This window comes from Pipistrellus hanaki (assembly GCF_964339955.1).
Source record: "Pipistrellus hanaki genome assembly, chromosome: 1".
In the NCBI taxonomy this organism is placed as follows: domain Eukaryota; kingdom Metazoa; phylum Chordata; class Mammalia; order Chiroptera; family Vespertilionidae; genus Pipistrellus; species Pipistrellus hanaki.
Window position 1 is genome coordinate 54,369,838 of NC_140503.1, and position 15,601 is coordinate 54,385,438.

Below are 15,601 nucleotides of genomic sequence, written 5' to 3' on the forward strand. Positions count from 1 at the left end.
AGGCTTGGGGACTGAAGGGTCCCGGGTTCAATTCCGGTCAAGGTCATGTATATTGGTTTCGGGCATATCCCCAGTAGGGGGTGTGCAAGAGGCAGCTGATCGATGACTCTCTCTCATCGATGTATCTAACTCTCTATTTCTCTCCCTTCCTCTCTGTACAAAATCAATAAAATATATTATAAAAAAAAAAATTAGAGCTAAAAATTAAAACCTTTAAAAACAAACAAACAAAAAATAAACTGCAGCCCTACCCATACCAGCAAAGGCAGAGTGGAGGGCCAAGACTTCAACCCCTGCCAGGCTGTAAGAGGTACAACTCCCCCACGAGGATGGTGACAGAGAAGGCCGAGTGCGGGCTCAGGACTTTCATCCCGCCAAGCTGCAGAGGCCCACTCCGTGGCTGTGTCCGTGAAGGCCCCACAGGAAGCCTACATCACCTCCACCCAGGGATAAAGAGGTGCCCTTCCCCTCTCTGCTGAGGCGGTCAGGGGAAGCCTATGGAGAGCCAGCACTTTCCTTTTTTTTTTTTTCCCACTGTTTCATTTACTTTATTTTTTTAAAATAAATCTTTATTGTTCATATTATTACAAATGTTCCTCATTTTTTCTTCTCCCTCCATTGCTCCCCTCCACCAGGTTCCCACCCAAGAGCCAGCACTTTCCATTGCTCAGCAATAACAAGGCCACCCCTTCACAATGTCAGCAGAGGCCACTAGTTCAATCTTAACACTCTTGTCGCAACATCATCTTCAAAAGAATTGAGTCATCATTTATGGAACACACCACCCAACAGCAGCAGAATGCCCATTCTTTTCAAACACCCAGAGAACCCAGACAATATCACAGGCTGTAAAACAAACCTCAAAAAATTTAAAAGGAACTGAAATCACACAGTATTTTCTCTGACAATAGAATCAAACTAGAAATCGGTAACAGAAAAGATAACAGGAAATTTTCCAAACACTAAAAAACTGAACAACTCTCTTCTACACAATCTTTCCAAAAAATAGGAAAGAAAACCCTCAACTCATTTTATGAAGCCAGCATAATCTTGATACCAAACCAGAGAAGAAAAATATGAAAACTACAGGCCAATATCCCTCATGAACAGAAATGAAAAAATTCTTAACAATGTTTCAAGAAATCTACAAAAACAATTCTAGATTGCCAGGCAGCAAACGTATAGAAACCAAAATTAAAAATACATTTACTACTGCTCTAAAGAAAATGAATTACTTAAGTATAAATCTAACAAAACATGTACAGGATTTGTATGCTGTAGAAAGAAATAAAAACACTCTAAATATATGGAATGGAGAAGGGGGGGCGGAGCTTGAAGATGGCGACCGAACAGATGGACTTGTTCTGACCCCGGTCCCAAAACAGATAGAAGCAACATCTGAGTCGCTCAGGGAATGTTGATTAGCAGCTAAGGGGCAGCGGATCACTCTAGGAAGGTAAGGAAGTGTCCGCTGGACAATTTTTCCTGACCAAGCGGCCAGCACTCCCGACTTCTCCCGGAGCTCCGGGCTCAGCGCAAAGGCGGCGCCACCCTACCAGGAAGGGAGCAGCTTCTCTGAGGCCTGGAAAACCCACAGCCGAGGAGTCCATCGAGCACCTGTGGCGCCCCGATCGGAGCAAGCGGGTGGATTCAAGGAAGCTCTTCAACCACCCACAGAAAGGTCAGAGTCTGCGTGGCTAGGCTGAGAGTTCAGGCTGCGATAGCGCCATTGCTCCAGCGAGGCCCCGCCCCCAGAGCGGCCCTGAGCGCGCCACCAGGAGCGCCGCGAGGCCCGGCCCCAGTGCGGCCCTGAGCTCCACGGCCCCGGAGCGCCACGAGGCCCCCGGCCCCAGTGCGGCCCAGAGCACCGCGGCCCGGAGCGCCGCGAGGCCCCGCCCCCAGAGCGGCCCTGAGCGCGCCACCAGGAGCGCTGTGAGGCCCCGGCCCCAGAGCGGCCCAGAGCACCGCGGCCCGGAGCGCCGCGAGGCCCCGCCCCCAGAGCGGCCGTGGCCCCGCCTATATTGTAGCCCGGGAGAGCTGCGAGGGCCCGCCCCCAGAGAGAAAGAGGGCCAGAGCAACCAAAGTCTGGGAGGTCAAACCAGTAACACTGACACCTAAGGGCTGAACTACAAACTGCCTTTTTTTTTTTTTTTTTCTTTTTTCTTTTTCTTTTTCTTTTAATTAATCAAAAATAAATAAATGGACACAAATAACTAAGATATAGCCTGCCTAAAATTAAGGACTACCTTACAAAACTGAGGTGCAGTGGAAAGCTGGGAACTGCAAGACTCTCTGATCCAAGAACCAGGCATACCAAATACAATAACAGAGGAAGTGATTGAACTCTACTGGACAATTTTATGCTAATTATACTATTCTTTATTTTATTTTCATTTTTTACATTTTTTATTTAATTTTCATTTTTTACATCTTTTACTTCAGAAACGATTTTTTTTCTTTTTTCCTTACTTGATTTTACCTTTTCAATTATTACATTTTTCAATCTCTATCTTCACTATTACTACTGCTATTTTGCAATTTTTTTTTCTTTTTCTTTTCCTCCCCAGTACCATTTTACTTCGTCTTTATTTTACATTGAGAGTAACCTTCATTCTATTTTAATCTCTACTATAGCATCATTCAACCCTATCTCAATTCGACCTTTACCCCATCACTCTCTTACTAAACTTTAACCTTTTAGTCTCCAGTTTATCCTATCCCTTTCCGGCTTTAGTTTTTCCTCTATTCTTTCTGTATACCCCCTGCTAAAGCTCTCACTATACTCATAGATCTAAGTTCCAACCCCTGATACAAGTGTATAAATATCACTCTCTGCACTATATTAACTAGTTAAAAAAAAAAAAAAAAAAAAACGGTTCTACTTTCTATCCTTTTCTCATTGTTTGAGTGAAGGTTGATTATTGTGAATATTGGTGCTTTTCAGTGAAATTGTTATGCTTATTCCAGTGTTGTTATTGTTGCTTTGTAATTTTTTTTAAATCCTCTGTTTTTGTTTGTTTCTTTGACTTCTGTATATCATAACCTTACTTAATAATAGTGGATATTGTATTGTAGTTTGTATTAATCTCCAAGTATTGTTACCGGCATTGGCTGGGCTCACTGGTTGATCTATGGCAATTTTCTCCACATATATATAGTTTGTTTCCCATTTTTTTAGTTTGCTTCTTCTCTCTCTCTCTCTCTCTCTCTCTCTCTCTCTCTCTCTCTCTCTCTTTCTCTCTCTCTCTTCTTTTTCTCCCTGTTTTCTAACTTCATTTTGTCATTACTTTATTTCTTCTTTGACTTTTTTTTTTTTTTTAATTTTTCTTTATTTTATTTTTACCTTCCTTCCTTCCTTCTCTCCTATACCCTAATTTGCCTATCGCTAGGGGTTACCTTTATTAGAGGTTATTAATATTGTAAATACATTCCTGTTAAGTGCCTCTCGTGTTGTACATGGTAGTGTTGTATTTTGCACCTATAAATTAACGCAAGAGAAAGAACACCACATAACCAGACATCCTGAAAAGAGATACCATGGGAAGACAAAGAAACACCCCACAAATGAAAGAAAAGCAGGCATCACCAGAAAAGGAAGTAAACGAGCCAGAGGCAAGCAGCCTACCAGAGCAAGAGTTCAGAATAATGATTATTGGTTGGCTAAAAAGAATGGAAGAGAAATTTGACAATAACCAAGAAGAAATGAGGAAGAACCATCAGGAATTGAGGAAGAACCAAGAAGAAATGAAAAATGACATCGCTACCATGAAGAACTCAATAGAAAGCATCAAGAGTAGACTAGATGAAGCGGAAGACCGCATCAGTGAGCTAGAAGACAAGATGGAAAAAAATACCCAATTAGAGCAGCTTCTAGAAAAAAAGATTAAAAAGCAGGAGGAGAGCCTACGGGAGCTTTGGGACATTACAAAACAAAATAATATTCGAATAATAGGGGTTCCAGAAGGAAAGGAAACTGAGGTAGACGTGGAAAAAGTATTTCAAGAAATAATGACAGAAAACTTTCCTGAGATAGAGAAGAAAAAACCCACACAAATCCAAGATGCTCGCAGAGTCCCAAGCAAAATGAATCCCAGAAGACAGACGCCAAGGCACATTATAATTAAAGTGGCAAACAACAACGACAAAGTAAGAATCTTAAAAGCAGCCAGAGAGAGACAGAAAGTTACTTACAAAGGAACCCCCATCAGACTAGCAACTGATTTCTCAACAGAAACATATCAGGCCAGAAGGGAATGGGATGAAATATACAAAGTCATGCAAAGGAAGGGTTTGAATCCAAGAATACTGTACCCAGCAAGACTATCAATCAAAATTGAAGGGGAAATCAGGAGCTTCACAGACAAAAAAAGACTGAAGGAATTTATCTCCACCAAACCAGCAATGCAAGAAATGCTAAAGGGTCTACTGTAAAAATAAAGAAATAGGAATTGAAGAAGGAACATGGGTATAGAATAAAAATGCCATCAAATGAGTACCTATCAATAATAACCTTAAATGTAAATGGATTAAATGCTCCAATCAAAAGACATAGGGTGTCAGATTGGATAAGAAAACAAGACCCTTACATCTGTTGCCTACAAGAAACCCACCTCAGAAAAAAAGATGCACACAGACTGAGGGTGAAGGGATGGAAAAAAGTTTTCCAGGCAAATGGAAAGGAAAGAAAAGCTGGGGTAGCAATACTTATATCTGACAAATTAGATCTCAGAGTGAAGGACATAACAAGAGATAATGAAGGTCACTTCATAATACTAAAGGGTACAATCCAACAAGAAGAAATAACCCTGGTAAATATATATGCACCCAATACAGGAGCACCCAAATACATAAAAAAACTGCTGGAGGACATTAAGGGAGAGATTAATAGCAATACAATCATAGTAGGAGATTTTAATACCCCACTGTCACCCTTTGACAAATCATCTAAACAAAAAAGCAGCAAAGAAATATCAATCCTAAACGACTCACTAGACCAGATGGAATTAATTGACATCTTTAGAACATTCCACCCCAAAGCCACAGAATATACATTCTTCTCAAGTGCACATGGGACATTCTCAAAGATAGACCACATTTTGGGACATAGGCAGAGTCTATTCAAATTCAAGAAGATAGAAATCATATCAAGCATCTTCTCAGACCATAGTGGCATAAAACTGGAAATTAATTACAATAAAAATAATCCAAAGAAATCAAATACATGGAGACTAAACAACATGCTATTAAACAAGGACTGGGTTACCAGAGAAATCAAGGAAGAAATTAAAAACATCCTGGCAACAAATGACAATGAAAACACAACAATCCAAAATCTATGGGACACAGCAAAAGCAGTTTTGAGAGGGAAGTTCATATCCTTACAAGCCTATTGCAAAAAACTAGAAAAAATGGTAACAGATGAACTAACTCTACAACTCAAAGAGTTAGAAAAAGAGCAACAAGAAAAGCCCAGTGTAAGCAGAAGGAAGGAAATAACAAAAATCAGAGCACAGATAAATGACATAGAGACCAAAGAAACAATACATAAGATCAACAAAACCAAGAGCTGGTTCTTCGAAAGGATAAACAAGATTGATGGACCTCTAGCCAGGCTAACCAAGAAACAAAGAGAGAGGACCCAAATAAACAAAATCAGAAATGAAAGAGGTGAAATAACAACAGACCCCACCGAAATACAACAGATTGTTACAAAATACTACGAACAACTCTATTCCAACAAACTAAACAACCTGGAGGAAATGGACATATTCCTAGAAAAATACAAACTGCCAAAACTCAATCAGGAAGAATCTAAAAATCTCAATAGACCAGTGACGTGGGAAGAAATTGAAACCGTCATCAAAAAGCTTCCAGCAAACAAAAGCCCAGGGCCAGATGGCTTCACAGGAGAGTTTTACCAAACATTCAAGGAAGAACTAAAACCTATCCTCCTCAGACTATTCCAAAAAATCCAAGAGGAAGGAACACTTCCGAACTCCTTCTATGAAGCCAACATCACCCTAATACCAAAACCAGATAAAGACAACTCAATGAAAGAAAATTACAGGCCAATATCCCTCATGAACATAGATGCCAAAATCCTCAACAAAATTCTAGCAAATCGACTCCAGAAGAACATCACAAAGATCATACACCATGACCAAGTAGGATTTATTCCAGGAATGCAAGGATGGTACAATATCCGCAAATCAATAAACGTGATACATCACATAAACAAATTGAAAGATAAAAATCATATAGTCATATCAATTGACGCAGAAAAAGCATTTGACAAAATCCAACACCCTTTCCTGTTAAAAACTCTTAAAAAAGTGGGAGTACAAGGATCATACCTCAACATAATAAAAGCTATATATGATAAACCCACAGCCAACATTATACTCAATGGGCAAAAACTAAAACCATTCCCTCTAAGAACAGGAACAAGACAGGGATGCCCACTCTCGCCACTCCTGTTTGACATAGTTCTGGAAGTACTAGCCATTGCAATTAGACAAGAGGAGGAAATAAAAGGCATCCAAATTGGAAAAGAAGAAGTAAAGTTATCCTTATTTGCAGATGACATGATATTGTACATAAAAAACCCAAAAGACTCCATTAAAAAACTAATTGACTTAATAAATGAATTTGGCAACGTAGCAGGATATAAAATTAATGCCAAGAAATCCATGGCATTTCTATACACCAACAGTGAAACTACAGAAACAGAGGCTAAAAAAGCAATTCCATTCACCATCGCACCAAAAAAATTAAGATACCTAGGAATAAATTTAACTAAAGAAATAAAGGACCTATTTGCGGAAAACTACACGACACTGAAAAAAGAGATAGAGGAAGATGTAAGGAGATGGAAGAACATACCATGTTCATGGATTGGTAGGATCAACATCATCAAAATGTCCATACTTCCTAAAGCAATCTATAGGTTCAATGCACTCCCCATTAAAATACCAACGACATATTTCACTGACCTAGAAAGAACTCTCCAAAAGTTCATTTGGAACAATAAAAGACCCCGAATAGCCACAGCGATTCTGAGAAAGAAGAGTAAAGTAGGAGGGATCTCAATACCAGACTTCAAACTATACTACAAAGCCACTGTTCTCAAAACAGCCTGGTACTGGCACAAGAACAGACAAATAGATCAATGGAATAGAATTGAGAACCCAGATATCAACCCAAATCACTATGCTCAATTAATATTTGACAAAGGAGGCACGAATATACAATGGAGTCAAGACAGTCTCTTCAATAAATGGTGTTGGGAAAATTGGAAAGACACATGCAAAAGAATGAAACTAGATCACCAACTTACACCATTCACAAGGATAAACTCAAAATGGATACAGGACTTAAACATCAGACGGGAAACCATAAAAATACTAGAAGCATCCACAGGTAGCAAAATCTCAGACGTATGCCAAAATAACTTCTTCACTGATACGGCCCCTAGGGCAATGGAAGCTAAAGAGAAAATAAACAAATGGGACTACTTCAAAATAAAAAGCTTTTTTACAGCAAAAGAAACCATCAATAAAACAACAAGAAAGCCCACGGTGTGGGAGATCATATTTGCAAATATTACCACTGATAAAGGTTTAATCTCCAACATTTACAGACAGCTTATACAACTAAATAAAAGGAAGATGAATGATCCAATTAAAAAATGGGCAATGGACCTAAACAGAATATTTTCAAAAGAAGACAGAAGGAAGGCCAAAAGGCACATGAAAACATGCTCAAAGTCACTAAGTATCCGAGAGGTGCAAATCAAAACAACAATGCGGTACCATCTCACACCTGTCAGAATGGCCAACATCAACAAATCAACAAACGACAAGTGTTGGCGAGGTTGCGGAGAAAAAGGAACTCTCGTGCACTGCTGGTGGGAATGCAGACTGGTGCAACCACTGTGGAGAACAGTGTGGAGTTTCCTCAAAAAACTGAAAATGGAACTCCCATTTGACCCAGTAATCCCACTTCTAGGAATATATCCCAAGAAACTAGAAACACCAATCAGAAAGGATATATGCACCCCTATGTTCATAGCAGCACAATCTACAATAGCCAGAATTTGGAAACAGCCTAGGTGCCCGTCAGCAGATGATTGGATCCAAAAACTATGGTACATCTACACAATGGAATACTATGCTGCCATAAAGAAGAAGGAATTCTCATCATTTGCAGCAACCTGGATGGAATTGGAGAGCATCATGCTGAGTGAAATAAGCCAATCAACGAAAGAGAAACACCACATGACCTCACACATCGGTGGATGATAAAGATCTTTATAAACTGATGAACCAAGAGACAGATATAGAGAAAGTAAAGCAACAGGCAGACTGTCAAATTACAGTGGGGAGGGTAGGGATATCAGGGGGAGATAATAGATCAACCGAAGGACTTGTATAAATGCATATAAGTACAACCAATGGACATAAAACTATGGGGAGGGAGGGGATGTGTGGGAGGGAGGGAGGGGGGCAATAAAAAAAAAAATCAAGAAAATATGTAAAAAATAAATAAATAAATAAATAAATAAATAAATAAAAAGAAAAAAAAAATAAAAAAATAAATAAATAAATAAATAAATATATGGAATGAATGAATGAATGAATGAATGAATAAATAAATAAATAAATAAATTGACATGTCACGTTGATGGAGGAAAAAAACAAATGGCAACCAAATATAATAACCAATTTAGTGTAAGGATTATCAATGCTAAAAGCACTGGAGAAAGAGAGCTGAGGAAAAGATGTTCATAGAGCCTCACAGAATCACCTCACATTAGTTATAAATTACTAGAGAAAGCACTCCTTGACAATGGAGAAGTCTGAAAGTCAATGTCTTCACCAAACAAACTTACAATCACCAATAATTGAAGGAACTGGAATTACATGCATCCTGATATGATGCAGTAGAAAGTACATATGATTGCCAATGTAGAAGTCTTGCTAAAAATGATTAACAAAACCAGAAATAATCCGAGAAATTCAAAAATGTGGACATTCTACAACTCAATAGTATTCATCCAAAAAAAATCAATGTCATGAAATCAAAAAGAAACTGAGGCTCATTATAAAAGGCTAAAAGGATATAAAAAAAAAAAATAGAATTTGCAAACTCTTACTGGATGTAGGATTGGAAAGAGCAGAAAAACAGCCTTAAGGAGACTTTTTTTTTTTTGGATTGTGAATAAAAACTGTATCTTAGGTGATATTAATAAATTAATATTTCTTTAGGTATAATAATGGTTTTATCATTATCTAGAACAGTGTTTTTCAACCTTTTTTGGGCAAAGGCACACTTGTTTCATGAAAAAAATCACGAGGCACACCACCATTAGAAAATGTTAAAAAATTTAACTCTGTGCCTATATTGACTATATATAAAGTAATTCTCTTGAATAGGAATCAAATAAACACAAAGAAAGTATTTTATAATTACTTTATTATGAAATATTAAGTAAACAAAATAGTGAAAAATTATAAAATTCTTGTCTTGTCTGCACCTACGGCACACCAGGCAACATCTCGCGGCACACTAGTGTGCCGCGGAACAGCGGTTGAAAAACGCTGATCTAGCAGCTGCCAGGCTGGGAGCGGTCAGGCCCGGAGCAGCCGGGTCTTGTGCGGCCAGGCCCGGAGCAGCGGCTGACAGGCTGGGAGCGGCCAGGCCCGGAGCGGCCAGGACCGGAGCAACCGGGCCCAGAGCAGCCGGGTCGGGTGCGGCCAGGCCTGTAGCAGCAACAGCCAAGTCCAGAGCAACTAGGTCGGGAGCGGCAGTGACCAGACCCGGAGCAGCTGGTTGTGGAACGAACCAGAGCAACAGAGGCCAGGCCCGGAGCAGCCAGGCCCGAAACAGCTCACTCCTCGCCTGTACCTGCCCACGGCTGCCTCTCAGACATGGCTGGAAACTTTTGCGGGAACTTGAGGGTCTGCTGAATCAAGTGATGAAGGCTTAGATCTGGATGTGTTGAGTTAGTATAGCGCTGGGGTGTTGATCTGTGAGTGCCTTGGGTGGGGCCTGGATAAGGCTGGTTGACCTATTTGAAAATGTCTTTTGTGTGAAGTGTATCATTGGGCATGTGGAGGTATTATTGATATGAGAAAATGCTAAGTAACAGATTTACTATCTGAAAAGGGATTTACTATCGGGGAAAGGGAGGGAGGAAGAGACTGAACATAAACTGTGCACCTATGGATGAGGACAATGGGGGATGGGGAGGGGGCGGAGGGTGGGGTGGGAACCTGGTGGAGGGGGGAAGAAATGAGGAACCTTTGTAATAATATGAACAATAAAGATTGATTTAAAAAAAAAAAAAAAGAAAAAAGAAAAACGCTGATCTAGAATAATGTCATTCTTACGAGATCCATGTTCAATTTTTTATGGGTCAAGTGTCATGATGTCTACAACTCAATTTTAAATGCTCCAGTAAAACAAACTATATAGAAGTAGACCTAGATATAGGTATAAGAGTTGATAAAATAAAGCAAAGATGATTAAAAATAATAAGTTGGGCCGAAACCAGTTTGGCTCAGTGGATAGAGCGTCGGCCTGCGGACTCAAGGGCCCCAGGCTCGATTCTGGTCAAGGGCATGTACCTTGGTTGCTGATCAATGTTTCTCTCTCATTGATGTTTCTATCTCTCTATCTCTCTCCTTTCCTCTCTGTAAAAAACATCAATAAAATATATATTTAAAAAATAAATAAATAAATAAATAAATAAATAAATAAAAAATAATAAGTTGGATGCCTGCCCAGTATGGCTCAGTGGATGAGCATCAACCCATGAACCAGATCATAATTCAATTCCCCGTCAGGGCAAACGCCTGGGTTTCAGGTTCAATCCCCAGTAGGGGTCGAGCAGGAGGCAGCTGATCAATGATTCTCTCTCATTGCTGATGTTTCTATCCCCCTCTCCCTTCTTCTATAAGTAAATAATAACTGGGAATCTAGAAGAAAAGTATAGTGGTACTGTTATAACTAGTCTTTCAACTTTCCCATAGATAAGAAAATTAAAATTCTTAAATAAAAGTCTGGATAAAATTTAAGTTAACATGCTAAGCTTTGGCAAAACTAAAAATATTAAAATGTGCATATCCTTTGACCCAAAAGTTGTACTTCTCCAAATCTCCGCTATAAATACCCATATGCATAAGAAGGAATACACAAAGATGATGGGATATATGTGATTATATATGATTAAATTTCATAAAATTGTGACTTACATCTTACAAAGAGATGATTTCCCTTGCTGCTTTGATGAAGCAAACACCCATATTGGGAAGCCCACATGGCAGGAAACTAAAGGTCATTCTAGGAACCTACAATTTTACAGCCGAAGAAGCTGATTTCTGAGCTTGGAAGTAGACTCTTTACCAGTCAAATGTCAGATGAGACAGCAGTCCCAGCCAATACGTTGACTGTAACTCTAAGGGGCCCTAAGCAGAGAACCCAGTAAGCCATGTCTATACTCCTAACCCACAGAAACCATGAGATAATAAATTTATGTTGTTTTAAGCATTAAGTCTGTGGTAACATTATTTTACAGCCATTGTTAACTGGCTGTAATATGTCATCGTTACATGAGTATTCACACATTCAAATATAGATTCACAAAGGAAACACAACAAACGTGTTGTAGACAGAGAAATCTAAACAAATACCCATGTTTAAAAGACTAGACAGTGAGATAGCAGGGAGAATGAGCAGACAAGTAAATAGTTAAGTGATAGAAGGGAGCTGGCCACTGGGGCTAGTGGGGAACTGACAGCTGAAGGAGTCAGCTGAATAGAACTGAATGATTTCTGAAGGAAATATATTGTTAGCATTTGCTTTTATAAAAATTTAATTTTAAAAACATTTATGATTGAATGTACTTTGCTCACCCAACTCATAACTTGAAGAAATCTCTGTGGATAGAACACATTTTCCACATCTAGTAAAGTGAGATAAGACTGAACTGCATAAAGCCTTAATTGTTGATTTTCTGTTTCATCATCAAAACCTACAAAGAAATTGATATATCATTTTCATTAAACTCTCTAAGGACTCTGTAGTAAAAACTTTTAATTTAAAAGTCTTTTACTTTACAGAATGCAATAGTTTACTAACCTTCCGCTAGCAGTCTCAGGAAGTTATTGGGAATATCAGGATGCATCACATCTCCTCCTACTGAAAACACAGCATTCATTGTCTGAATAAACCATGCATTATCAGGAGCATATGTGTCCACAGTGTTAAGAATAAGTACACTTCCAAATGCCACTTAGTAAAATTATCCTTTCTGCATCAACCTTTTAAAAACAACCAATTCATCCTAGTTTGGCATTTTTACCTTTAACCTCTGCCAATAAATTGTCCTATATTCCAGTTTTATATAAAATAGGTGTTCAATAAATCTTATTGAATAAACTTTAAAAACCAGTTCAGGTCAATTTTTCTAGCACTCTGCCTTGTACATAACAGGCATCCAATAATAAATGGCAAGTAAATGAAAGAAATGTTTCAGCAGAGGATCCAAGATGGCTGCTCGGGTATACACCTAGCCGCAGCAGCTCACAACAATTTCAAGGGAATACAACTAAAATGTAGAGTGGACATTGCCCAGAGCTACAGGTAGTCGACTGACTGAAAACTCTACAATAGGAAGGAGGGAGAAAACCAGAAGGAAAATCAGAGGAGCTGAAAAAAAGCCTAAGGTACGGAGACATGCTGCGCGCTCGCACGCACGCGCGCGCGGAGAGGTCGCAGCCGGAGAGGAGGAGAGGGCTGGGTGCTGCCTGGCGTTCCCTAGCAGGAAGGAAATAGAACCCCCAGCCTGGGCTGAACCCCCGAACCGGCAGCGCTGAGCCCCAAGTTATGTGCCAGACCCTGGGGACCCAGGCTCCGGCAGGGGGAGACAATCCCGGGGGACGGCGAAATGCGGGGCCCCCGGAGTCGCGCGCACATGGCGCGCAGAGGACTGAATGTTGACTCTGATGCTGGATTACCCTAGCCGGAAGAAACAAAGCCTCCGGCGGCAGCTCTGAGCCTCAGTCCAGACCGCCCCGAACTCCAGGTCTGGGCCAGTCCCTGGGGACCCAGGCTCGGGCAGGGGAGACGGAGCTGTGAGGTGGAGTCCTGGGAGCGCGGCGAAAGGCCGAGCCCCCGGAGTCGCGCACACTGTGCGCAGAGGACAGTCTGTTGACTCTGATCCTGGACTCCCCTAGTGGGAGGGAGAAAGAAAGCCCCAGACTGGAGGAACGCCACGAGGAGCAGGAGCCCCTGCCGGACACCGGCCAGCCGGGCGCCAGCAAGGAGCCGGGCGACGGGGCCCCCAGTGGGGGGGGTGCCCCTGAGCCTTCGACTGCTGAGCGCTGGCAACGGAGCCAAGGACGGGGGCTGCTTCCTGGGCGGCGCCGACCCCGGCAACAGGCTGGAGCAGCGCGGGAGCCCGCGGAGAACAAAGGGGTGCCACAGGCCAACCTGCTGAGCTCCCAGGACAAGGAGGAAGAAACCAAAGAAGTTCTCAATGTGAAGAAATCAAGTGAGAGCAAATGATAGTAAAATTACTTAAGAAAGAATACAAAGAAGATCTTGAAAAATCAAAGACTAGTCAGAACTCAACGCACCAGCCAACATTGCAACATAAATGCGTTTTGTTTTGTTTTTTTAAAAGAAAAAAAAAAAAGAGAAAAAAGGGACAGAATGTTGGAACAGCGGCGACCAGGCCTAGAGTGGCCAGGCACAAGGCAGTGGCAGCTGGGCCCGGAGCAGCAGTGGCCAGGCCCCAGAGCAGCAGCAGCCAGAACAAGAGCATCAACGGCCAGCACTGGAGCAGCCAGACCTGGGGCAGTGGCAGCCAGGCCTGAGGCAGAGGCGGCCAAGCCCAGGGTGGCCAGTCCAGGAACACCCAGACACGGAGTGGCTGGGCCTGGAGAAGCCCGGCCCAGAGCAGTCGGGTTGGGAGCAGCCAGGCCCAGAACAGCAGTAGCCAAGCACGGAGCATCCAGGCTGGGAGTGGCCAGGCTCGGAGCAGCCGGGTCGGGTGCGGCCAGGCCTGGAGCAGCGGCGGCCAGGCTGGGAGCGGCCAGGCCCGGAGCAGCTGGGTCTGGTGTGGCCAGGCCTGGAGCAGCGGCTGCCAGGCTGGGAGCGGCCAGGCCCAGAGCAACAGCTGCCAGGCTGGGAGCGGCCAGGCCCGGAGCAGCCGGGTCTGGTGCGGCCAGGCCAGGAGCAGCGGCTGCCAGGCTGGGAGCGGCCAGGCCCGGAGCAGCCGGGTCTTGTGCGGCCAGGCCCGGAGCAGCGGCTGCCAGGCTGGGAGCGGCCAGACCCGGAGCAGCAGCTGCCGGGCTGGGAGCGGCCAGGCCCGGAGCAGCTGGGTCTGGTGCGGCCAGGCCCAGAGCAGCGGCTGCCAGGCTGGGAGCGGCCAGGCCCGGAGCAGCCGGGTCTGGTGCGGCCAGGCCAGGAGCAGCGGCTGCCAGGCTGGGAGCGGCCAGGCCCGGAGCAGCCGGGTCTGGTGCGGCCAGGCCCGGAGCAGCGACTGCCAGGCTGGGAGCGGCCAGGCCCGGAGCAGCAGCTGCCAGGCTGGGAGCGGCCAGGCCCGGAGCAGCCGGGTCTGGTGCGGCCAGGCCCGGAGCAGCGACTGCCAGGCTGGGAACGGCCAGGCCCGGAGCAGCAACTGCCAGGCTGGGAGCGGCCAGGCCCGGAGCAGCCGGGTCTGGTGCGGCCAGGCCCGGAGCAGCAGCTGCCAGGCTGGGAGCGGCCAGGCCCGGAGCAGCGACTGCCAGGCTGGGAGCGGCCAGGCCCGGAGCAGCCGGGTCTGGTGCGGCCAGGCCAGGAGCAGCGGCTGCCAGGCTGGGAGCGGCCAGGCCCGGAGCAGCAGGGTCTGGTGCGGCCAGGCCCGGAGCAGCGGCTGCCAGGCTGGGAGCGGCCAGGCCCGGAGCAGCAGCTGCCAGGCTGGGAGCGGCCAGGCCCGGAGCAGCAGGGTCTGGTGCGGCCAGGCCAGGAGCAATGGCTGCCAGGCTGGGAGCAGCCAGGCCCGGAGCAGCGGCTGTCAGGCTGGGAGCGGCCAGGCCCGGAGCGGCCGGGACCGGAGCAACCAGTCCCAGAGCAGCCGGGTCGGGTGCGGCCAGGCCTGTAGCAGCAACAGCCAAGTCCAGAGCAACTAGGTCGGGAGCGGCAGTGACCAGACCCGGAGCAGCTGGTTGTGGAACGAACCAGAGCAACAGAGGCCAGGCCCGGAGCAGCCAGGCCCGAAACAGCTCGCTCCTCGCCTGTACCTGCCCACGGCTGCCTCTCAGACATGGCTGGAAACTTTTGCGGGAACTTGAGGGTCTGCTGAATCAAGTGATGAAGGCTTAGATCTGGATGTGTTGAGTTAGTATAGCGCTGGGGTGTTGATCTGTGAGTGCCTTGGGTGGGGCCTGGATGAGGCTGGTTGACCTATTTGGAAATGTCTTTTGTGTGAAGTATCATTGGGCATGTGGGGGTATTATTGATATGAGAAAATGCTAAGTAACAGATTTACTATCTGAAAAGGGATTTACTATCGGGGAGAGGGAGGGAGGAAGAGACTGAACATAAACTGTGCACC

The 15,601-nt window shown here is 44.2% G+C and overlaps 1 protein-coding gene across 4 annotated transcripts in view; it reads right to left on the reverse strand.

The window, feature by feature from the left end:
* The window catches only part of AP4E1 (adaptor related protein complex 4 subunit epsilon 1), an 80,574-nt gene that overhangs the window by 29,993 nt on the left and 34,980 nt on the right, over positions 1-15,601 (reverse strand). For 3 of the 4 annotated variants that reach the window (XM_084894081.1, XM_084894080.1, XM_084894083.1), the window contains 2 exons: positions 12,142-12,263; positions 11,916-12,034 (listed from right to left, as the gene is read on the reverse strand). In XM_084894081.1, coding sequence (XP_084750207.1) covers positions 11,916-12,034; positions 12,142-12,263 — 241 coding nt within the window. The remainder of the gene's footprint in view (positions 1-11,915; positions 12,035-12,141; positions 12,264-15,601) is intronic. The other variant, XM_084894082.1, reaches the window with a different exon arrangement.